Source organism: Ranitomeya variabilis, chromosome 3, assembly GCF_051348905.1.
Source record: "Ranitomeya variabilis isolate aRanVar5 chromosome 3, aRanVar5.hap1, whole genome shotgun sequence".
Classification (NCBI taxonomy): Eukaryota; Metazoa; Chordata; class Amphibia; order Anura; family Dendrobatidae; genus Ranitomeya; species Ranitomeya variabilis.
Genome location: NC_135234.1, coordinates 333,133,330 through 333,159,752, shown reverse-complemented (window position 1 = coordinate 333,159,752; position 26,423 = coordinate 333,133,330). Strand labels below are relative to the sequence as shown.

General features: G+C 43.0%; 1 protein-coding gene across 6 annotated transcripts in view; it reads left to right on the top strand.

The window, feature by feature from the left end:
- Positions 1 to 26,423, top strand: part of DLGAP3 (DLG associated protein 3) — an 811,006-nt gene that overhangs the window by 671,504 nt on the left and 113,079 nt on the right. For all 6 annotated transcript variants that reach the window (XM_077295792.1, XM_077295791.1, XM_077295789.1 and 3 more), the window contains one exon: positions 16,266 to 16,351. In XM_077295792.1, coding sequence (XP_077151907.1) covers positions 16,266 to 16,351 — 86 coding nt within the window. The remainder of the gene's footprint in view (positions 1 to 16,265; positions 16,352 to 26,423) is intronic.

Genomic DNA, 26,423 nt, shown 5'->3' with positions numbered 1-26,423 from the left:
CCGATTTCACCCGATCTGCAGAGACAGGGGGAGTGGTGCTTCAGCCCAGGGGGGGTGGCTTCACCCCCCCGTGGCTACGATCGCTCTGATTGGCTGTTGAAAGTGAAACTGCCAATCAGAGCGATTTGTAATATTTCACCTGAAAAACTGGTGAAATATTACAATCCAGCCATGGCCGATGCTGCAATATCATCGGCCATGGCTGGAAACACTAATGTTACCCCCCCCACCCCACCGATCGCCCCCCCCACCGCTCTGTTATGGGGTCCGGTCCCCTCGGTGCTGTGCTCCGCTGCCCCGTGCTCCTGCCCGCTCCCCCCGTGCTGCTGTGCCCCCCCTGTGCTCCGACGCCCCCCCCGTGCCCCGATCTCCCCCCCCCTTATACTCACCGAGGCTCCCGGTGTCCGTCCGCCTCCACGCTGGGCGCCGCCATCTTCCAAAATGGCGGGCGCATGCTCAGTGCGCCCGCCGAATCTGCCAGTCGGCAGATTCGTTAAAAGTACATTTTGATCGCTGTGACAGGTTCTATCACAGCGATCAAAATAAAAAAAATAATAAATAAACCCCCCCCTTTATCACCCCATAGGTAGGGACAATAATAAAAAAAAGAAAATATTTTTTTTTTTTTTTTTTCTTTTTCCACTAGGGTTAGGGTTAGAACTAGGGTTAGGGTTACGGGTAGGGTTAGGATTAGGGGTAGGGTTAGGGTTACAGGTAGGGTTAGGGTTAGGGGTAGGGTTAGGGTTATGGCATGTGCGGATTTGGCTGCGGATCCGCAGCGGATTGGCCGCGGATCCGCAGCGGATTGGCCGCGGATCCGCAGCGGATTGGCCGCGGATCCGCAGCGGATTGGCCGCTGTGAATTCGTAGCAGTTTTCCATCAGGTTTACAGTACCATGTACACCTATGGAAAACCAAATCCGCTGTGCCCATGGTGCGGAAAATTCCGTGCAGAAACGCTGCGTTGTATTTTCCGCAGCGTGTCAATTCTTTGTGCGGATTCCGCAGCGTTTTACACCTGTTCCTCAATAGGAATCCGCAGGTGAAATCCGCACAAAAAAACACTGGAAATCTGCTGTAAATCCGCAGGTAAAACGCAGTGCCTTTTACCTGCAGATTTTTCAAAAATCGTGCGGAAAAATCTTACACGAATCCGCAACGTGGGCACATACCCTATGGGTTAGGGTTGGAATTAGGGCTAGGGTTGGAAATAGGGTTAAGAATAGGCTTGTGGTTAGGGTTACGGATAGGGTTAGGGGTGTGTTGGGGTTACAGTTGTGGTTAGGGTTGGGATTAGGGTTATGGCTACAGTTGGGATTAGGATTAGGGGTGTGTTGGGGTTAGTGTTGAAGTTAGAATTGAGGGGTTTCCACTGTTTAGGCACATCAGGGGCTCTGCAAACGCAACATGGCGCCACCATTGATTCCAGCCAATCTTGCATTCAAAAAGTCAAATGGTGCTCCCTCCCTTCCAAGCCCCGACATGCGCCCAAACAGTGGTTTACCCCCACATTTGGGGTACCAGCGTACTCAGGACAAACTGGGCAACAACTGTTGGGGTCCAATTTCTCCTGTTACCCTTGCAAAAATAAAAAATTACTTGCTAAGACATAATTTTTGAGGAAAGAACAATTATTTTTTATTTTCATGGCTCTGCGTTATAAACTTCTGTGAAGCACTTGGGGGTTGAAAGTGCTCACCACACATCTAGATAAGTTCCTTCGGGGGTCTAGTTTCCAAAATGGGGTCACTTGTGGGGTGTTTCTACTGTTTAGGCACATCAGGGGCTCTGCAAATGCAACGTGACGCCCGCAGACCATTCCATCAAAGTCTGCATTTCAAATGTCACTACTTCCCTTCCGAGCCCTGACGTGCGCCCAAACAGTGGTTTACCCCCACATATGGGGTATCACTGTACTCACAACAAACTGGGCAACAAACATTGGGGCCCAATTTCTCCTGTTACCCTTGTGAAAATAAAAAATTGCTTGCTAAAACATCTTTTTTGAGGAAAGAAAAATAATTTTTTATTTTCACGGCTCTGCGTTGTAAACTTCTGTGAAGCACTTTGGGGTTGAACGTGCTCATCACACATCTAGATAAGTTCCTTGGGGGGTCTAGTTTCCAAAATGGGGTCACTTGTGGGGTGTTTCTACTGTTTAGGCACATCAGGGGCTCTGCAAATGCAATATGACGCCCGCAGACCATTCCATCAAAGTCTGCATTTCAAATGTCACTACTTCCCTTCCGAGCCCTGACGTGTGCCCAAACAGTGGTTTATCCCCACATATGGGGTATCAGCGTACTCACAACAAACGGGGCAACAAATATTGGGGTCCAATTTCTCCTGTTACCCTTGAGAAAATAAAAAATTGCTTGCTAAAACATCTTTTTTGAGGAAAGAAAAATGATTTTTTATTTTCACGGCTCTGCGTTGTAAACTTCTGTGAAGCACTTGGGGGTTGAACGTGCTCACCACACATTTAGATAAGTTCCTTGGGGGTCTAGTTTCCAAAATGGGGTCACTTGTGGGGGGTTTCTACTGTTTAGGCATATCAGGGGCTCTGCAAACGTAACATGATGCCCGCAGACCATTCCATCAAAGTCTGCATTCCAAAACGTCACTACTTCCCTTCCGAGCCCCGGCATGTGCCCAAACAGTGGTTTACCCCCACATATGGGGTATCATCGTACTCAGGAGAAACTGGACAACAACTTTTGGGGTCCAATTTCTCCTGTTACCCTTGCAAAAATAAAAAATTCTGGGCTAAAAAAATATTTTTGAGGAAAGGAAACACATTTATTATTTTCACAGCTCTGCGTTATAAACTTCTGTGAAGCACTTGGGGGTTCAAAGTGCTCACCACACATCTAGATAAGTTCCCTTGGGGGTCTACTTTCCAAAATGGAGTCACTTGTGGGGAGTTCCTACTGTTTAGGCACATCAGGGGCTCTGCAAACGCAACCTGACGCCCGCAGAGCATTCCATCAAAGTCTGCATTTCAAAACGTCACTACTTCCCTTCCGAACCCCGACGTGTGCCAAAACAGTGGTTTACCCCCACATATGGGGTATCAGCGTACTCAGGAGAAACTGGACAACAACTTTTGGGGTCCAATTTCTCCTGTTACCTTTGGGAAAATAAAAAATTGTGGGCTAAAAAATCATTTTTGAGAAAATAAAAATTATTTTTTATTTTCACGGCTCTGCGTTATAAACTTCTGTGAAGCACTTGGGGGTTCAAAGTGCTCACCACACATCTAGATTAGTTCCTTGGGAGGTCTAGTTTCCAAAATGGGGTCACTTGTGCGGGAGCTCCAATGTTTAGGCACACAGGGGCTCTCCAAACGCGACATGGTGTCCGCTAATGATTGGAGCTAATTTTCCATTCAAAAAGCCAAATGGCGTGCCTTCCCTTCCGAGCCCTGCCGTGCGCCCAAACAGTGGTTTACCCCCACATATGGGGTATCATCGTACTCAGGACAAACTGGACAACAACATTTGGGGTCCAATTTCTCCTATTACCCTTGGGAAAATAAAAAATTCTGGGCTAAAAATCATTTTTGAGGAAAGAAAAATTATTTTTTATTTTCACGGCTCTGCGTTATAAACTTCTGTGAAGCACCTGGGGGTTATAAGTGCTCACTATGCATCTAGATAAGTTCCTTTGGGGGTCTAGTTTCCAAAATGGGGTAACTTGTAGGGGAGCTCCAATGTTTAGGCACACAGGGGCTCTCCAAACGCGACATGGTGTCCGCTAACGATTGGAGCTAATTTTCCATTCAAAAAGTCAAATGGCACGCCTCCCCTTCCGAGCCTTGCCGTGCACCCAAACAGTGGTTTACCCCCACATATGAGGTATCAACGTACTCAGGAGAAATTGCCCAACAAATTTTAGGATCCATTTTATCCTGTTGCCCATGTGAAAATGAAAAAATTAAGGCTAAAAGAAATTTTGTGTGAAAAAAAAGTACTTTTTCATTTTTACGGATCAATTTGTGAAGCACCTGAGAGTTAAAAGTGCTCACTATGCTTCTAGATAAGTTCCTTGGGGGGTCTAGTTTCCAAAATGGGGTCACTTGTGGGAGCGCTCCAATGTTTAGGCACACAGGGGCTCTCCAAACGTGACATGGTGTCTGCTAGCGATGGAGATAATTTTTCATTCAAAAAGTCAAATGGCGCTCCTTCCCTTCCAAGCCTTACCATGTGCCCAAACAGTGGTTTACCCCCACATGTGAGGTATCGGTGTACTCAGGAGAAATTGTCCAACAAATTTTAGGATCCATTTTATCCTGTTGCCTATGTGAAAATGAAAAAATTGAGGCTAAAATAATTTTTTTGCGAAAAAAAAGTACTGTTTCATTTTTACGGATCAATTTGTGAAGCACCTGGGGGTTTAAAGTGCTCACTATGCTTCTAGATAAGTTCCTTGGGGGGTCTAGTTTCCAAAATGGGGTCACTTGTTGGGGAGCTCCAATGTTTAGGCACACAGGGGCTCTCCAAACGCGACATGGTGTCCGCTAAAGATTGGAGCCAATTTTTCATTGAAAAAGTCAAATGGCGCTCCTTCCCTTCCGAGCCCTGCCGTGCGCCCAAACAGTGGTTTACCCCCACATATGAGGTATCAGCGTACTCAGGACAAATTGGACAACAACGTTCGTGGTCCAGTTTCTCCTTTTACCCTTGGGAAAATAAAAAAAATTTCGCTAAAAGATCATTTTTGTGACTAAAAAGTTAAATGTTCATTTTTTCCTTCCATGTTGCTTCTGCTGCTGTGAAACACCCGAAGGGTTAATAAACTTCTTGAATGTGGTTTTGAGCACCTTGAGGGGTGTAGTTTTTAGAATGGTGTCACTTTTGGGTATTTTCAGCCATATAGAACCCTCAAACTGACTTCAAATGTGAGGTGGTCCCTAAAAAAAATGGTTTTGTAAATTTTGTTGTAAAAATGAGAAATCACTGGTCAAATTTTAACCCTTATAACTTCCTAGCAAAAAAAATAATTATTTCCGAAATTGAGCTGATGTAAAGTAGACATGTGGGAAATGTTATTTATTAACTATTTTGTGTCACATAACTCTCTGGTTTAACAGAATAAAAATTCAAAATGTGAAAATTGCAAAATTTTAAAAATTTTTGCCAAATTTCCGTTTTTTTCACAAATAAACTCAGAAATTATCGACCTAAATTTACCACTAACATGAAGCCCAATATGTCACGAAAAAACAATCTCAGAATCGCTAGGATCCGTTGAAGCGTTCCTGAGTTATTACCTCATAAAGGGACCCTGGTCAGAATTGCAAAAAACGGCAAGGTCATTAAGGCCAAAATAGGCTGGGTCATGAAGGGGTTAATAGTGGCAGGTGGATAGCGATTCCACCTGCCACTATTGCGCGCACATGTCAGCTGTACATAACAGCTGACATGTCGAGACTTTGATGTGGGCTCAGCGCCGGAGCCCACATCAAAGGGGGAAGACACGACATGTGCCATACTAGTATGGGGCATGTTGTGAAGGGGTTAAACATTTCTGCCCTGCCCATGATGAGGTCATGTGTTTGGAAGGTTCTGATTAGTTTTTTTGGCAACATCTCAGTTATTTAGAGACACACCTGTGGATGTACTTTAATGCACACCTGAAACACACTGCTTCTTTGTATAGCATCACAGAAAAGTCTCAACAAATCAGCCAAGATGTCAGGAAGAGAATTGTGGACTTGCACAAGTCTGGCTAATCCTTGAGTTCAATTTCAAGAAACCTGAAGATGCCTCGTTTGTCTGTACAAACAATTATAGGCAAGTCCACATAAGATGGGAATGTCCAGCCATCATAATGCTGACGAAGGAGATGGGTTCTGTGTCCCATAGATGAATGTGCTTTGGTCTGACATGTGCATATCAACCCAAGGACAAAATCAAAAGACCTTGTGAAGATGATGGTGGAAGCTTGTAAGATTGTGTCAAAATCCACAGTGAAACAAGTACTGTATCAACATGGGCTGAAAGGTAACTCTGCCAGGAAGAAGCCATTACTCTACAAGAAACAAAAAAAACAGATTAATGTTTGCAAATGCACACAGGAACAAAGACCATAATTTTTGGAGACATTTCCTGTGGTATGATGAAGCTAAAATTTAACTTTTTGGGCATAATGACTATAGTTATGTTTAGAAGAAAAAGGGAGAAGCTTGGAAGACTAAGAACATGGGGGTGAAACACGGGGGTGGAAGCATCATGTTGTGGGGTTGTTTTACTGCAGGAAGGACTGGTGCACTTCACAAAATAGATGGCATCATGAGAAAAAAAGATTATGTGGCAATATTGAAGCAACATTTCAAGACATCAACCAGGAAGTCAAAGCTTGGGCTGAAATGGGTCTTCCTTAGACTACTTTCACACTAGCGTCAGGCTCGGCCCCTCGCAGTGCGTCGGGCCGAGGTTACCGACGCTAGCGTTGTCTCCGCCGCACAACGGGGACAGCGGATGCATTTTTCTAGCGCATCCGCTGCCCCATTGTGAGGTGCGGGGAGGTGGGGGGCGGAGTTCCGGCCGCGCATGCGCGATCGGAAAAAGCGGACCGTCGGGAGCAAAAAACGTTACATGTAACGTTTTTTTGCTCCCGGCGGACCGCCACAACACGGCGCAACCGTCTCACGACGGTTGCGACGTGTGGCAATCCGTCACTCACAATGCGTCGCTAATGTTAGTCAATGGAGAAAAAACGCATCCTGCAAGCACTTTTGCAGGATGCGTTTTTTCTGCAAAACGACGCATTGTGACTAGTGTTGAGCATTCCGATACCGCAAGTATTGGGTATCGGCCAATACTTGCGGTATCGGAATTCCGATACCGAGTTCTGATACTTTTGTGGTATCGGGAATCGGTATCGGAACCATATTCATGTGTAAAGTAAAGAATTAAAATAAAAAATATGGATATACTCACCTCTCCGGCGTCCCCTGGATCTTACCGATGTAACCGGGAGCCTCCGTTCCTAAGAATGAGCACGTGAAGGGCCTTCGATGACGTCGCGGCTTCTGATTGGTCGCGTGACCGCTCATGTGACCGCTCACGAGACCAATCAGAAGCCGCGACATCAGCCGCGACGTCATCGAAGGTCCTTCACGGGCTCATTCTTAGGAACGGAGGCTCCCAGTTACAGCGGTAAGGTCCAGGGGCCGCCGGAGAGGTAAGTATATCCATATATATCCATATACTCACCTCTCCGGCGGCCCCTGGACCTTACCGCTGTAACCAGGAGCCTCCGTTCCTAAGAATGAGCCCGTGAAGGACCTTCGATGACGTCGCGGCTGATGTCGCGGCTTCTGATTGGTCGCGTGAGCGGTCACATGAGCGGTCATGCGACCAATCAGAAGCCGCAACGTCATCGAAGGCCCTTCACGCACTCATTCTTAGGAACGGAGGCTCCCGGTTACAGCGGTAAGATCCAGGGGCCACCGGAGTGTGTTATTATGCACATAGAGTTTAGGAGTGATAAGGTTAGAATTTTTTTGTTTGTCATTTAAACTCATTGATGGTGATGTGTGTCAGGGCTCTTTATATCACTGAGAGCAATTGCAGATACCTGTGCAAATTAGTTTGGCAGGTGTGTCCAAATAAAGGCAAGACTACCACATTATTAAGCAGCCTACATTTTTTGCCAAAATGGGAAAGAAAAAGGATGTGTCGGCTGCTGAGAAGCAACAAATTGTGGAGTATTTAGGTCAAGGCATGACTGCAATCAACATTGCCAAGACACTTCATCGTGATCATCGCACAATCAAGAAGTATGTAGCTGATTCCCAGCACACATGTGTGCGTGCTGATAAGGAAAAATTGAGGACTCTTTCCAACAGGCAATTGCGTAAGGTTAAAAGAGCAGCTGCAAAAATGCCTTGTCATAGCAGCAGACAAGTTTTTGAAGCTGCTGGTGCCTCCAACATCCCCAGAACAACAAGATGCAGGGTCCTTCAGAGGTTTGCAGCTGTGCGTAAGCCATCCTGTCGACCACCTCTATCCACTGCAACAAGCAGAAACGGCTCCAGTGGGCCAAACGATACATGAAGACTGACTTCCAAACAGTTTTGTTCAACGATGAGTGCCGTGCAACGCTCAATGGTCCAGATGGATGGAGTGGAGGATGGACACCCCATGAAAACACGGCTAAGGCGCCAACAAGGAGGAGGTGGAGTAATGTTTTGGGCTGGAATCATGGGGAGAGAGATTGTCGGCCCCTTTATGATCCCTGAAGGGGTAAAGATGAACTCCATAATCTATGTGGAGTTTCTAAAACAACACTTCCTGCCATGGTTCAAGAGGAAGAACCGTGCTTTCCGCAGCAAGATCATTTTCATGCATGATAATGCACCGTCTCATGCTGCAAAAAACACATCTGCATCTCTGGCTGCTATGGGCATAAAAGAGGACAAACTTATGGTGTGGCCACCATCTTCCCCTGACCTCAGCCCCATTGAGAACCTCTGGAGCATCATCAAAAGGAGTGTCTATGATGGCAGGAGGCAGTTCACATCTAAGCAACAGCTCTGGGAGGGTATTCTGTCCACATGCAAAACAACTGAAGCAGAAACCATGCAAAAACTGACAAAGTCAATGGACGAGAGAGTTCAGAAGCTTCTTTCAAACAAGGGGTCCTATGTGCAAATGTAACATCACCTAGAATAAAGTTTTCACTTGAAAACTGTTTGATTTCATTTTTTAATAAGCTGATAATGCTTATAACTTCACAATTGACCACTTTTTTTTGTTCAAAATAAAAAAAAGGTTGAAAACTCTGCTGTGCATAATAATTTGGAACATGCATTTTGAGTGTTTATTTTTTTTTTAAAGATACTGTTTTCATAGGCAGTTTTTTCCAAAACATTGCAATTATACTAGAATAGTAGATGACTGGAAAAATAACAATGACTGCAATTCAGATAGGTAATTTAGAGAAAATATGAGGAAATATTATTTGCATAATAATTTGGAACACAGTGTATATATATATATATATATATATATATATATATATATATATATATATATATATATATATATATATATATATATATATATATACACATACATACAGTGGCATGAAAAAGTTTGGGCACCCCTTTTCAAAATTAATGATATTGCAAACAGTTAAGCAAGCTGAAGATGAAATGATCTCTAAAAGGCCTAAAGTAGTTAAAGATGACACATTTCCTTTGTATTTTAGACAAAAAATATATTTTTTCATTTTTTATATTTTAAAAACTACAAAAAGGAAAAGGGACCAATGCAAAAGTTTGGCCACCCTTGGAGATTTGTGTTCTCAGATAGCTTTGACCAAGGTTTCAGTCATTAATTAGTCTGTTATGATTATAGCTTATTCACCATCGTTATTAGGAAAGGCATGGTGATGCAAATTTCACAGCTTTATAAAAACCCAGCCTCCTCTAACATTGTGCCAAAAAAACAGCAGTCATGGGTTCTTCTAAGCTTCTGCCTAGCACTCTGAAAATGGTGGAGGCCCATAAAGCAGAAGAAGGCTATAAGAAAATAGCAAAGCGTTTTCAAGTTGCCCTTTGCTTAGCCAAAATGTAATTGAGAAATGGCAGTTAACAGGAACATTGTAGGTCAAGATAAGGTCTGGAAGCACCAAAAATTTTTGGGTGAAAACTGCTCGTAGGATTACTAGAGAGGCAAACCAGAACCTCTGCTTGACTGCAAAAGATTTTGAGAAAGATTTAGCAGACTCTGGAGTTGTGATACATTGTTCTACTATTTAGAGACATATGCACAAAGATGGCTTTCATGGAAGAAGAGTCATAAGATACAGTACATGTGGAGAAAAAAGGGCTCAGAATTTCAGGAAAAGAACATCTCACCAATAGTGTTGAGCATTCCGATACCGCAAGTATCGGGTATCAGCCGATACTTGCGGTATCGGAATTCCGATACCGAGTTCCGATACTTTTGTGATATCGGAAATCGGAATCGGATCCATCTTCATGTTAAAAATAAAGAACTAAAATAAAAAATATGGATATACTCACCTCTCCGGCGGCCCCTGGACCTTACCGATGTAAACGGCAGCCTCCGTTCCTAAGAATGAGCGCGTGAAGGGCCTTCGATGACGTCGCGGCTTCTGATTGGTCGCGTGACCGCTCATGTGACCGCTCACGCGACCAATCACAAGCCGTGACGTCATCGCAGGTCCTTCACGCGCTCATTCTTAGGAACGGAGGCTGCCGGTTACATCGGTAAGGTCCAGGGGCCGCCGGAGAGGTGAGTATATCCATATACTCACCTCTTCGGCGGTCCCTGAACCTTACCTCTGTAACCAGCAGCCTCCATTCCTAAGAATGAGGAGTTTAGGACCTTCGATGACGTCGCGGCTTGTGATTGGTTGCGTGAGCGGTCACATGAGCGGTCACACGACCAATCAGAAGCTGCGACGTCATCGAAGGCCCTTCACGCGCTCATTCTTAGGAACGGAGGCTGACAGTTAACAGCAGTAAGGTCCAGGGGCCGCCGGAGAGGTGAGTATATCCATATTTATTAGTTTAATTCTTTATTTTTTACATTAATATGGATCCCAGGGCCTGAAGGAGAGTTTCCTCTCCTTCAGACCCTGGGAACCATCCAGGATACCTTCCGATACTTGAGTCCCATTGACTTGTATTGGTATCGGGTATCGGTATCAGCGATATCCGATATTTTTCGGGTATCGGCCGATACTATCCGATACCGATACTTTCAAGTATCGGAAGGTATCGCTCAACACTACTCACCAACCACTAAGCCTGGGGATCAATCGATCATCCTTTGGGGTTGTGTTGCAGCCAATAGCTTGGTGTGTATATATATATATATATATATATATATATATATATATATATATATATATATATATATATATATATATACAGGATGCTCCAATATATTGGGTATATACAGCTCTGGCAAAAATTAAGAGACCACTGTAAAATGTTCAGTTTGTCTGATTTTTCCCTTTACAGGTATATTTTTGAGTAAAATGTAAATTGTTTATTTATTCAATAAACTTTTGACAAGGTCTCCAAATTTCCAAGCAATAAATTTTGTATTTTTTTTCTGAAAGGAGAAATGGTCAAAATTAAAAAACCCCAGTGCTTTCAGACCTCAAACAATGCAAAGAAAACAAGTTCATAATCATTTAGAAACAACAATACTAATGTTTTAACTCAGGAAGAGTTCAGAACTCAATATTTTGTGGAATAACCATGATTTTTAATCACAGCTTTCATGCGTCTTGGCATGCTTTCCACCAGTCTTTCACACTGCTTCTGGCACAAAATTTAAGCAGTTCTTTGTTTGATGGATTGTCACTATCCATCATCCTCTTGATTACTTTCCAGAGGTTTTCAATGGGGTTCAGGTCTGGAGATTGGGCTGCCCATGACAGGGTTTTGATGTGGTGGTCTCTTAATTTTTGCCAGAGCTGTATATATATATTTTTCCATCTGTCTGTCTGTCTGTCTGTCTGTCCTGGAAATCCCGCGTCTCTGATTGGTCGAGGCCGCCAGGCCTCGACCAATCAGCGACGGGCACAGCATGGCGACGATGATGTCATAATGGAAATCCCGCGTCTCTGATTGGTCGAGGCCGCCAGGCCTCGACCAATCAGCGACGGGCACAGTATCGACATAGATGTCATAATGGTTGCCATGGCAACGATGATGTCATAAAGGTTGCCTCGACCAATCAGCGACGGGCACAGTCTGCCGCGAATTCTGGAATCATCATTGTCCATATACTACGGGGACATGCATATTCTAGAATACCCGATGCGTTAGAATCGGGCCACAGTCTAGTATATATATATATATATATATATATATATATATATATATATATATATATATATATATATATATATATATTAAAATACAAAGGAAATATGGCATATTTTACTTTAGCCTTTTTAGATATAATTTCATCTCCAACCTGCTTTACTGTTCACAATAACAGTAATTTTGACTAGGAGTATATAGAGTATATATATATTGTGAGGGGTTGCCACGTTTAGCTGCTTCCTCAGGTAGATGCAGGAACACTTTGGTGGTAAAGCACCTGCTGATTTATTAAAGTCTGCATAGAGCAAGGCAGGCTTTAGGAAACAAAAACAGCTCCTCCCTAGAGCTACATGGGAGTGATTCCTCTGCCAAGACACACACACAGTCTGAACCACAGGTCCAGGTAATATATCACAAGTACTGGTCACATGATCATGACCTCACTGCAGGTCCTCAAGCACTTTCAGGTCCTGCAGGGAAAGAGGTATCTGAGCACCCTCCCACCCGCACTGTGGGTGCTCACATAAAACCAGCCCATTGAACTCTGTACATGGCCTCTCAGCACCTTGTGTGCTGGAAACACAAAAGCATTCCGGTTTCATATCACTGACCGCTGCATGCGCAGTGACATGTACCTCCCTTCCTTTACAAAGCCAGTGGCTCTGCCACAATATATATACTCTCTCTCTCTCTCTCTCTCTCTCTCTCTCTCTCTCTCTCTCTCTCTCTCTCTCTATATATATATATATATATATATATATATATATATATTAGCAAAAAATTGGAACAGCACAACTCCTATACTTAGCTTTGGGTGCAATGCCCACAGACCACCCGTCCACCGGTCGTCTCCAGTCAATATATCCAAAAAAGCAGGCAGCACTCCATTTTCTTTAAAGTATGCAGGATTTTAATGAACCCACATGTCACTGCGACGTTTCGGCTCAACTGAGCCTTTCTCAAGCCTCTATATATATATATACACACACACACACTGCTCAAAAAATTAAAGGGAACACTTAAACAACAGAATATAACTCCAGGTAAATCAAACTTCTGTGAGATCAAACTGTCCACTTAGGAAACAACACTGTTTGACAATCAATTTCACATGCTGTTGTGCAAATGGAATAGACAACAGATGGAAATTATTGGCAATTATCAAGACACAGTCAATAAAGGAGTGGTTCTGCAGGTGGGGACCACAGACCACATCTCAGTACCAATGCTTTCTGGCTGATGTTTTGGTCACTTTTGAATGGCTCAGGTAGTCCAGCTCATCCAGAATGACACATCAATGCAAGCTGTTGTAAGAAGGTTTGCTGGATCTGTCAGTGTAGTGTCCAGAGGCTGGAGGCACTACCAGGAGACATGCCAGTACACCAGGAGATGTGGAGGGGACTGTAGGAGGGCAACAACCTAATAGCAGGACCACTACTTCAGCCTTGCAAGTAGGAACAGGAGGAGCACTGCCAGAGCCCTGCAAAATGACCTCCAGCAGACCACAAATGTGCATGTGTCTGCACAAACGTTTAGAAACCGACTCCATGAGGATGGTCTGAGTGCCCGACATCCACAAATGGGGGTTGTGCTCACAGCCCAACACCATGCAGGACGCTTGGCATTTGCCACAGAACACCAGGATTGGCAAATTTGCCACTGGCGCCCTGTGCTATTCATAGATGAAAGCAGGTTCACACTGAGCACATGTGACTGACGTGACAGAGTCTGGAGATGCCATGGAGAGCGATCTGCTGCCTGCAACATCCTTCAGCATGACCGATTTGGCAGTGGGTCAGTAATGGTGTGGGGTAGCATTTCTTTGGAGGGCTGCACAACCCTCCATGTGCTTGCCAGAGATAGCTTGACTGCCATTAGGCACCGAGATGAGATCCTCAGACCCCTTGTGAGACCATATGCTGGTGCGGTTGGCCCTGGACTCCTCCTAATGCAGGACAATGCCAGACCTCATGTGCCCATTCCCCAGACTTGAATCCAATTGAACACATCTGGGACATCATGTCTCACACCATCGACCAATGTCACGTTGCACCACAGACTGTCCAAGAGTTGGCAGATGCTTTAGTCCAGGTCTGGGAGAAGATCCCCCAGGAGACCATCCGCCGCGTCATCAGGAGCATGCCCAGGCCTTGTAGGGAGATCATACAGGCACGTGGAGCCCACACACTACTGAACATCATTTCCTTGTCTTGAGGCATTTCCACTGAATTTGGATCAGCCTGTAACTCATTTTCCACTTTGATTTTGAGCATCATTCCAACTCCAGACCTCCATGGGATATTAGCTGTGATTTACATTGATCATTTTTAGGTTTTATTGTTTTCAACACATTCCACTATGTAATGAATAAAGACTTACAACTGGAATATTTCATTCCGTGATATCTAGGATTTTGGGTTTTAGTGTCCCCTTTAATTTTTGAGCAATATATATATATATATATATATATATACTCACCGGCCACTTTATTAGGTACACCATGCTAGTGACGGGTTAGACCCCCTTTTGCCTTCAGAACTGCCTCAATTCTTCGTGGCATAGATTCATCAAGGTGCTGGAAGCATTCCTCAGAGATTTTGGTCCATATTGACATGATGGCATCACACAGTTGCCGCAGATTTGTCGGCTGCACATCCCAAAGATGCTCCATACAAGGCAGGATGGATCCATGCTTTCATGTTGTTTACGCCAAATTCTGACCCTACCATCCGAATGTCGCAGCAGAAATCGAGACTCATCAGACCAAGCAACGTTTTTCCAATCTTCTACTGTCCAATTTCGATGAGCTTGTACAAATTGTAGCCTCAGTTTCCTGTTCTTAGCTGAAAGGAGTGGTACCCGGTGTGGTCTTCTGCTGCTGTAGCCCATCTGCCTCAAAGTTCGATGCACTGTGCGTTCAGAGATGCTCTTAGGCCTACCTTGGTTGTAACGGGTGGCGATTTGAGTCACTGTTGCCTTTCTATCAGCTCGAACCAGTCTGCCCATTCTCCTCTGACCTCTGGCATCAACAAGGCATTTCCGCCCACAGAACTGCCGCTCACTGGATTTTTTTTCTTTTTCGGACCATTCTCTGTAAACCCTAGAGATGGTTGTGCGTGAAAATCCCAGTAGATCAGCAGTTTCTGAAATACTCAGACCAGCCCTTCTGGCACCAACAACCATGCCACGTTCAAAGGCACTCAAATCACCTTTCTTCCCCATACTGATGCTCGGTTTGAACTGCAGGAGATTGTCTTGACCATGTCTACATGCCTAAATGCACTGAGTTGCCGCCATGTGATTGGCTGATTAGAAATTAAGTGTTAACAAGAAGTTGGACAGGTGTACCTAATAAAGTGGCCAGTGAGTGTATATATATACATACATATAGATAGAGAGAGAGAGTATATATAGAGTATATATACTGTTAGGTCCAGAAATATTTGGACAGTGACAGAGGATTTGGCATTTTAGCTGTTTACCAAAACATCAAGATGCAGTTTTATAATCAATATTGGCTGAAAGTGCAGACTTTGTTTTAATTTGAGGGTATTCATGTCCTAATTGGGGAAAAGATTTGCTGAATTACAGTTCTTTAATATGTAGCTGCCTCTTTTTACAGGGACCAAACGTAATTGGACAATTATCTCAAAAGCTATTCAATGGGCTGCATGGGCTATTCCCTCTTTAATCCATTATCAATTAGGAAAGGTAAAAGGCCTGGAGCTGATTCTAGGTGTGGCATTTGCTTCTGGAAGCTGTTGCTGTGAGCCCACAACATGCGGTCAAATGAGCTCCCAATGGAAGAGAAGCAGACCTAGTCTGAAAAAAAGAAATGCATCAGAGAGATAGCGGAAATGTTAGGAGTGGCCATATCAGTAGTTTGGTACATTTTGAAACCAGAGCACACTGGTGCGCTTGGGAACTCAAATAGGCCTGGACGTCCACGGAAGCTAACAGTGATAGATGATCAATTATTTATTTCCATATTGGAGAAAAAACCCCTCAAAACATGCACCCAAGTGAAGAACACTCTCCCTCCAGAAGTTGGTGTTTCAGTATCTTAGTCTACCATAAAGAGAAGACTTTTTGAGAGCAGATACAGGGGGTCCACCACAAGGTGCAAACCATTAATTAGATTTAAAAGAAGAAAGGCCAAATTAGACTTTGCCAGCAAAAATATCTAAAGAGGCCAGCCCAGTTCTGAAAAGCATTCTAAAAGCATCTGTCTATGTCAACTTTGGCTTATTGCAGTATCCCAAAGAATCTACGATTTTACATATTATATGTCTGATATACAGTATGGAAAGGTTTGTGGAAAGACATCTGTAAACAGTATTTTCCTTCTGTTGCCGGCAAGCACACCGGTAAGATTATTTAGAAAGCATGTCTGTTACTACTAAATCTTTTAAATAATTACTATATTACCTTTTCATTGCTGCAGGTAGAGACTATCTCTGACTCGGACACTGAAGGGAAGAGCAGGAGAGAAGTCCACTCCATTGGAGTTCAAGTAGAAGATGACAGAAGGTGCCTGTATTCGTTAACCTATCTACTATGCAACAAGTCAACAGGACATAGTTATACTTACTACACAACTGACTTTATATTACGCACTTAATTTTAGGGAAATAGAGATAATGCTTTTATATGAAACTTACAGCTTCCCTCAGAGGTGGCAATATACAGGTGGTGCAGATTGCCTTTAAAAGTTCTTTTATTAGCAATATACTTATATTGTGTTCACCATTTATTCCAGTCACTAAGTTTAGACTATGTGCCCACATATTTCTATGGGTGCTGTTTTACAGGAAATCTATGTAACCACCATGAGCATTATGAACCCTAAATGTACCCTGCACAATGACACTGCCAGCGTCATGCCATCTGTCCTTGTCACACTATTTCTTTTAATACTGTACAGTACAGCTCACAATTTCCATGTGTTTCTCATTATTCTCACATCACACTTGATTGAGTATTGACTAATGCTATTACTGAGTCCATTTCTTGTGCGTCACTATTCTCTCCGAGTGCATCTATTTTTGCTCCTGATTTTCAAGCAAAAAAAACAACCACTCAATGTATGAGATTGAATCTTGATTTTATACTTGATACTTGTGGATATCGACATTGTGTCTGTAACATAGCTCTTACAAGAATACCATGTTAATTGGCAGTACAAATAGCTGTACAGCATTGCTTTTAGTGACACTTCCTATACAGATTTATTACATATGCTTTAACATGATGAAGAATTGGAGGAATACACTAACACACACTGATACAATCGTGGCCGAAAGTGTTGGCAACCGTGATATTGTTCCAGAAAATAAAGCATTTCTCACAGAAAATGATTGCACAGGTTTTTTTATGCACTTGTTTATTTCTTTTGTGTTTATTGGAACAACACAAAAAAAAAGTGAAAAAAGGCAAATTGGACATCATTTCACACAAAACCCCAAAAATGGGTCTGACAAAATTTGTTGGCACCCTCAATTTAATATTTGGTTGCACACTCTTTGGAGTAAATAACTAGAATCAATCGCTACCTATGTAACCATCAACAAGCTTCTTACAACTCTCAACTGGAATTTTAAACCACTCTTCTTTTGCTAACTCCTCTAGGTCTCTCATATTTGAAGGGGGTCTTCTCACAACAGCAATTTTGAGATGTCTCTACAGGTGATTAGTGGGATTTAGATGCGGATTAGTTGCTGGCCACTTCAGAACTCTTCAGTGCTTTGTTTCCATCTGTTTCTTGGTGCTTCTTGAAGTAGAACATGTTTCAGTTCATTCTCCTTCTGGAAGACTCATGACCAAGGACACAAACCCAGCTTTCTGACACTGGGCACTACATTGCAACCCAAAATCATTTGGTAATCTTTAGATTACTTGATGCCTTACACACAATCAAGGCACCCAGTGCCAGAGGCAGCAAAACCACCCCAAAACATCTTTGAACCTCTCTTATCTTTGACTGTGGGTACTGTGTTCTATTTTTATTCCATTTTCAGTAAAGAGTAGAATGATGTGCTTTACCAAAAAGCTCTATCTTGGTCTCATCCGTCTACTAGATGCTTTCTCAGAAGGTTTTTGGCTTACTCATGTACATTTTGGCAAACTGCAGTCTAGGTTTTTTATAGAAAGGGAAAAGAAAACAGGCCCACTCTGTATAAGACGTGTGGAAGCATGGACTCCAAAGGACTGCTTGAGAGGAAACCAATGAAGAACAATACCGGGTCCAGTTCCCAATGAAGGCTTGAATTTATTGAAAACTATTTTTAAAATAACACGGTATCCATGACTACAACAATCCATTTCGAAAACTGACAGTCTTCTTTGTGAAAGGAACACTTCTGGTGTTGCTGTAGTCATGGATACCTTGTTATTGTAAAAATATTTTTCAATTAATTCAAGCATTCATTGGGAGTTGGATCCTGTATTTTTTCTTCATTATCTTTTTTATGTCTATGAGTCAGCAGTAGTGTTGAGCATTCCGATACTGCAAGTATCGGAATTCCGATACCGAGATCCGATATTTTTGTGGTATCGGGTATCGGTATCGAAACAACATTAATGTAAAAATGTGTAAAAGAAAGAATTAAAATAAAAAATATTGCTATACTCACCTCTCCGACGCAGCCTGCACCTTACCGAGGGAAGCGGCAGCATTCTTTGTTTAAAATTCGCGCTTTTCTTTCCTTTACTGAAGTCCCGGCTTGTGATTGGTCGCGTGCCGACCATGTGGCCGGGACGCAACCAATCACAGCAAGCCGTGACGTAATTTCAGGTCCTTCAGGATTTTAAAATTACGTTCCGGCGTTGTGATTGGTTGCGTCGCAGTCACATGGGCAACGCAACCAATCACAGCAAGCCGTGACGTAATTTCAGGTCCTTAAGGATTTTAAAATTACGTCCCGGCTTTGTGATTGGTTGCGTCGCAGTCACATGGGAGACGCAACCAATCACAAGCCGTGACGTCACGGGAGGCTGGACACGCGCGCATTTTAAAATGGGCGCGTGTCCAGCCTCCCGTGACGTCCCGGCTTGTGATTGGTTGCGTCGCGGTCAACCAATCACAAGCCGGGAGGCTGGACACGCGCGCATTTTAAAATTTTAAAGTGCGCGCGTGTCCAGCCTCCGGCTTGTGATTGGTTGATCGCGACGCAACCAATCACAAGCCGGGACATCACGGGAGGCTGGACACGCGCCCATTTTAAAATGCGCGCGTGTCCAGCCTCCCGTGACGTCACGGCTTGTGATTGGTTGCGTCTCCCATGTGACTGCGACGCAACCAATCACAAAGCCGGGACGTAATTTTAAAATCCTGAAGGACCTGAAATTACGTCACGGCTTGCTGTGATTGGTTGCGTCCCGGCCACATGGTCGGCACGTGACCAATCACAAGCCGGGACTTCAGTAAAGGAAAGAAAAGCGCGAATTTTAAACAAAGAACACTGCCGCTTCCCTCGGTAAGGTGCAGGCTGCGTCGGAGAGGTGAGTATAGCAATATTTTTTATTTTAATTCTTTCTTTTACACATTAATATGGTTCCCAGGGCCTGAAGGAGAGTTTCCTCTCCTTCAGACCCTGGGAACCATCAGGAATACCGTCCGATACTTGAGTCTCATTGACTTGTATTGGTATCGGGTATCGGTATCAGATTGGATCCGATACTTTGCCGGTATCGGCCGATACTTTCCGATACCGATACTTTCAAGTATCGGACGGTATCGCTCAACACTAGTCAGCAGTGGGTCCTGCTTGGTCTCCTGCCATAGCGTTTCATTTCATTCAAATGTGGAGGGATAGTTTGTGCTGACACTGATTTACCCTGAAACTGCATGACAGCTTGAATTTCTTTTGAACTTGATTGGGGCTGCTTATCCACCATCCAGACAATCCTGCGTTGCAACCTTTCATTAATTATGTTTTGCACCGTGAACAAAAGGACATCAAGATCTCTGGAGATGGACTTGAAACCTTGAGATTTTTTATATTGTTCAACAATTTTGGTTCTCAAGTCCTCAGACAGTTCTCTTCTTCTCTTTCTGTTCTCCATCCTTAGTGTGGTACTCACAGACACAGGCACACCATGCAAAAATTGAGTCAACTGCCCCCCTTTTTATCTGGTTTTGGGCGTGATTTTTATATTGTCCACACCTATCACTTGCTTCAGGTGATTTTTAACAAGCATCACATGCTTGAAACAAAGTATTTTAACCACAATTTCTCTAGAAAAGTGCCAGCTATTTGGATCAGCCCATTTGGGGGGGGGGGGGGGGGAAGCTGTGTGAAATTATGTCCAATTTGCCTTTTTTTCGTGTTTATTCTTGTATTGCTCCAAAAAACACAAAAGAAATAAACGTGTATAATAAAACATATGTAATTGCAATAGTTTTCTGCGAAAAATATGTATATATATATTTGCCTGGGGGGCATGGCACCTGGGCACATTGATGTTGTTGCTCTTGCTTTTTTCTATATATGTTAATGGGCTACTGGAATAAACCATGGACAAGGCAAGAGAACCTGGATGTGATGAAATGCTACTAAAGCTTATCCTGCTACAGGACATATGAAGCGTATGAGGAAATAATGGATGGACATAGGGCCTGCATGTCCATTGACTGGAAAACAACTAGTCACCCAATGTAATAAAAACAAAGCTATTTTCACAATCTGAGATAGATCAACTGCACCTCTCTTCCAAGCCACAGTAAGACCTGGAAGAACAGAGAGAACAATAAGGCTATGTGCACACATTGCGGATTTACTGCGCATCCGCAGCGTTTTTTTCCACTCAGAAACGCTGCAGATCCGCAAAGTGATTTACAATACAATGTAAATCAATAGGTAAAAAAATGCTGTGCTAATGGTGCGGAAAATTCCGCATGGAAAACGCAGCGGATTGAAAGAAGGAGCATGTCACTTCTTTTGTGCGAATCTGCAGCATTTCTGCATGCATTCCATTGTAGAAATCCGCAGGGGTAAAAAAATGCATGAAATCCGCAACAAAAATGCACAAAATCCGCATAAAAAACGCATCAAATCTGCACCTGCTTTTTCTGCCAGGAGATGCAGATTTTGTGCAGAAAATTCTGCACCACAATCCACAACGTGTGCACATAGCCTTACATGTGGAACCTCCTGAAAATCTTCTTTCAACCCTGCAACTAGAGATTACTGCAGCTGAAATAGACCTGAAACAGAAAATCATAGATAAACTAAGAAATACCATCAGGCAGTATGCTAGAAGGTGCCAAAAGAGCCCTTGCATCAATACCTACCACCACCATAACTCAAACTAATGAATTGATGTATGCCACTGCTGCAATGATCCTGGAAATGCTTGGCTATACAACCAACTAGAACAATGGAAGCACATGCCCCCCTTGTAAAACAAGATTGCAAACAAAAATCAAGGTGACACGAAAAGAAATTAGCCAACTAACAGAAGTACGGAAGACTGTAAAGATCAAGCATAAGATCAAGTTGGACAAGTTTAAAGGCCTAAGGCAGGGTTCACATTGCGTCAATGGAAATGCTCTGACGGCATCCGTTACACAGCTGCACTAACGCTATATAATGGATGCGTTAGCGCACCCGTTGACTGCCATTATGTAGCACATCGCTAACGCATGTCATAATCGGCATGTGTTAGCAATGTGCCGTCATTCTGTGACAGACCCTCGGACGCGCTCTGAAGCATTTCTGGTCCGTCACCGATAGCGTAGGTGGAGCATCTGCCCTATCGAGATCGTATAACGCGATCTTTAAAAGGCACTAGCATTGGTGCAGTCCATTTAACACATGCGTTGAACGAACTGCACCAACGCAATGTGAACCCAGCCTAACTCCACTTGAAGCCCTATAGACTGCTAAATAGAGGCTCACAGCACTTGCTGGAAGATTAAGGAGATACACCAGAGAAGTTGAGGCCTAGAAAATAAATGCCCTGTTCTTCAAAGAACCATCCATTGTGGACTCACAACTGCAAAGCAACAGCATAGAAGCAGCAACTCCATGAATAGCAGAGACTGAACAGTACTGGAGGAAAATATGGGTGAATGAATAAACACACAACACCAGAGCTAGGTGGTTGCAAGACCTGAGATTGAAACACAGTAACCTCCTAGAACAAGTACCAGTCACCATTACAGAAGTAGACATCCAACAGCATGTCAAGAACATGAAGAGCTGTGCAGCACCTGGCCCAGACATGATCCACACCTACTGGATAAAAAAAGTAACAGTGTTACATGAATGCCTGCCAAAATAGATGAACCAGCTGATAGAGGCAGGCCATCACCCAGCTTGGCTAACACAAGGAAGAACAGTGCTGATCATGAAGAATAGACACAATGGAACAATTCAATCCAACTATTGTCTAATAACCTGTCTTATAACAACATGGAAACTCCTGCCTAGCATCATAGCAACCTAGTTACAAAACCATATGAATCAATACATGAATCCAGCTCCAAAAGGCATTGGGAATAACCCCAGAAGATCCAAGCACCAGCTGCTTGTGGATAGAGCAGTCTATAGGAAAACCTTTGACTCCATTCCACACACATGGATCTATGAATGCTTGGTGCTCTACAATGTCAACAGGAAATAAAGAACCTTCATTAGAATTTCAATGGGTTTAAGGAAGACAACACACTGGAAGTCAACTCAAGACAACTAGCACAAGTGACCATCAAATATACCAAGATGATGCACTGTCCCCATAGCTGTTCTGCATAGGCTTGAACCCCCTAAGTAAGATAATCACAGAGTCTGGCTATGGCTCAAAGTTCGAGAGCCAAAGTACCATAAGTCACTTTCTCTACATGGATGACATTGAGATATTGATTCACTGATCCATCTGACAAGGATGTACAGCAAAGACATCGGTATGTCCTTTGGACTGGAGAAGTGCGGCCAGTTGGTAATAAAAGGATGTAGTCAAGACTGATACAGTGGAACTACCAGCAGGGCACATAGCAGATGTACAGACCTGTTACAAATACCACGGCATCCCACAATAATACGGTAACCATGATGAAGAGGCAAGCAAATCAGCAACATCCAAATACCTTCAAAGGGTAACACAGATCATGAAAAGGCAGCTCAATGGGAAGAATAATTTCTGTGCCATCAATACATACAGTATGCCCTGCCAGTTATCAGATGCTCGGCTGGCTCAGTGTGCTGGCCAAAAGAAGAGATGGAAGCTCCAGATGTGAAGACCTGGAAGCTCCTTACAATGCATGGAGGTTTCTATCCCAAGTCCAACACCCAAGGATTGTATACCAACAGAAAAGAGGGTGGTTAAGGATTGATAAGTGCCCAAGCCACCAATTCGGACCAAACAAAGAGTATCTAGGAATATATCAGAAAAATGGCACCAAAGGATGATAGAGAGCCTAAGGCAGCTACAACAACAACATTCTTGGAAGGAACAACAGGAACATGAAATACCATAGCAAGATAAGCTATGACAAGGGATGTACCATTGACAGTTAATGGAGGTGGCTGATATGGGAAAATCCCACCAATGACTGGAGAAAGCTGGCTCCAAGACAGTACAGAGGCACTGCTCATAATAGCACAAGAATAGGCGCTAAGTATCAGATCCATAGAAGCAAGGATCTATCATAGTAGACAAGACCCAATGTGCAGACTATGCAAAGAGGCCTTGGAAACATTCCGACACATAGTGACAGGATGCAAGATGCAAACAGCAACAGCGTGTACCAAAAGCCACAAACAAGTAGCAGGAATTGTATACCGGAACATCTGCACAGCGTATTAGCTAAGTCCTCCTAAGTTCAGATGCGAGACCCCAGAAAAAGTTGGGGAGAATGAAAGGGCTAAAAGCTTGAGTGACTTCAAGATCCAGACAGATGACGGATAAGCAGGTATTGGCTAACCAACCAGATATCATGATAATTCATTACCAAAAAAGGGTCCAATAGTGCAGAAACCACCTCCAATCAATATAATACACACATATCTACCAGGTATGTTCCTGGTGAAAAATAGAGGCTTGGGCAAAAATAGATAAAAAATATATTTTATTATTATTAATTACATAAAATCATACATTAAAAAACCAAGACAAGGGAACTTCATAAAAATATAACTGCTGATGTCAATGATGCAAGAATTAAGAGACACTGTAGGTACATCAGCAAAGGTTCCAAAAATATATATACATATATGTGCATCAAAACCTCAAAACTAAAAAAGCCCATAAAGTGGAATGCATAGTGCAATATTTTATACTAGGGCTAAAGCAGGAGGAATAACCTTACCTAATTGGAATTAGAACTTAAATAGTGCTCCTATATCTATATACGGCATGCTGTGTATACCTTAATATGGAGTATACATAAAGTGCATTGTGCTGTGCAGAGATAGATACCAACAATAAACAGTAAACTAACAGCGGCTCACAAAAGGAAAAAACATCATATACTAATCTGGATGACAAAGTCAAAATGTACCACAGCGTATGTATTCTATTACTTACATCAATGAGACCATCAGTGACCCCGACAGCGCCGTTTCTCCATATTGGCTTCCTCATATGGGGGCGTGTATGTATGATAGCAGATAAGAATCGGAAAACAGCAATGCTAGTAGATGTGACATTGCCAAGTAATAGTAACATCAGAAAGAAAGAATATGAAAATCTGGAGAAATACCACGGCCTCAAAGAAGACCAGGAGAAGATGAGGTAGGAGAAGACAACAGTGAATCCAGTGGTGATAGGAGCACATGGAGCAGTGACCACTAAGTTGGAAGAATGGTTACAACAGATGCCAGGAGCAACATCTGAACTCTCCGTCCAGAAAAGTACAGCACTGGGGACAAGTAAGATCCTACGCAGAACCCTTAAATTCCCACTGTAAGTGGTTAAATGGACGGAGCAGGCTCCCTATGTAACCCCATTGTCCCTCTGCCATAAAAGTCTACTTTATGTTGCTTCTCCTGACTTATTTGACACCAAATTGATTCTCTAGAGCGAGAATTAACCATGTCTTAGTGTGAGATTTGAAATTGCTTGCCTAAATTTAGCACCAATCATTATTATATACAGTAGACCTGCAATATGCTGAGTATTATATTAAATCTAGCTACCCAGCAGACATTTACAGGCTCAGCTGGTAAAAAAGAAAATCTCTGCTTATGTTATTAATAGTGGAGAAATACGTCAATTTTCAAGCTATTTGTTTTAGGTTAAGGGAGTCTGTTAGCGATCCGGTATGAAAACAAGATTAATATAGCAACACACAGTTGACAAATTATCACAGATGTTAGGCTAATGACAAAATATGTAGATCCGTAGAGACATAAAATACGTATGATAATAGACTCATATAATAATGATGTACAGCAAGGTATAATCACACAGAGCTAATCTGTACAAGGACACACTGAGCAATATAATAGTATGCTTACAGCGTTAGTGGCACACAGGGCTGTAATAAAGAGCCATTCAATATACTGAAATACAGAGCAAAATAATGGTGAGAGAGTGGAGGTAAAATGTGCTGTTACATACAGTAGATGCAAGTGCACATTGCTGTAAAATATTCAACAGGGCGGCATTGGATGTAAAGAGAAAGCTCCATAAAGGGATTATGACTGACAAAGAGGTATGCAGGAGAAGACTGCCCGTTGCGTCCTTTCTATCTGTCTGTCTCCATGGGGCACTTTCCTAACAATGTCCATTTGACTGTCTTCATAGCACACCTTATGTGTTACTATGGCAACGAATGAGCCAAAAGAATGCTGGGAAGAAAAGTATCAGCCCTGTCTTATAAATGTTTTATTTTAACCCGAGGTATGCAGAATTACAATGAAAAGATATTCAAGTTATATTTTCTGGAAACTCAATAGATGATAAATTTAGTCAGAAATGGGCCTATCCAAAATCTGATCCCAATTCAATTCATCAGTCATGTATTTGTTTGCATATACTGTATATATATATATATATATATATATATATATATATATATACCGTATATACTCGAGTATAAGCCGACCCGAGTATAAGCCGACCCCCCTAATTTTGCCACAAAAAACTGGGAAAACTTATTGACTCGAGTATAAGCCTAGAGTGGAAAATGCAGCAGCTACCGGTGAATTTCAAAATTAGAAATAGATACTCCATACCATTCATTATGGCCCCATAGATGCTCCACATAAAGCTGTGCCATATATAATGCTCTGCACCGTTCATTATGGCCCCATAGATACTCCACATAAAGCTGTGCCATATATACAATGCTCTGCACCGTTGCCCCATAGATAGCTGTGCCATATATATAATGCTCTGCACCATTGCCCCATAGCTGTGCCATATAGTGCTCTGCACCGTTGCCCCATAGCTCTGCCATATAGTGCTCTGCACAGTTGCCTCATAGCTGTGCCATATAGTGCTCTGCACCGTTGCCCCATAGCTGTGCCATATAGTGCTCTGCACCGTTGCCCCATAGCTGTGCCATATAGTGCTCTGCACCGTTGCTCCATAGATAGCTGTGCCATATAGTGCTCTGCACCATTGCCCCATAGCTGTGCCATATAGTGCTCTGCACCGT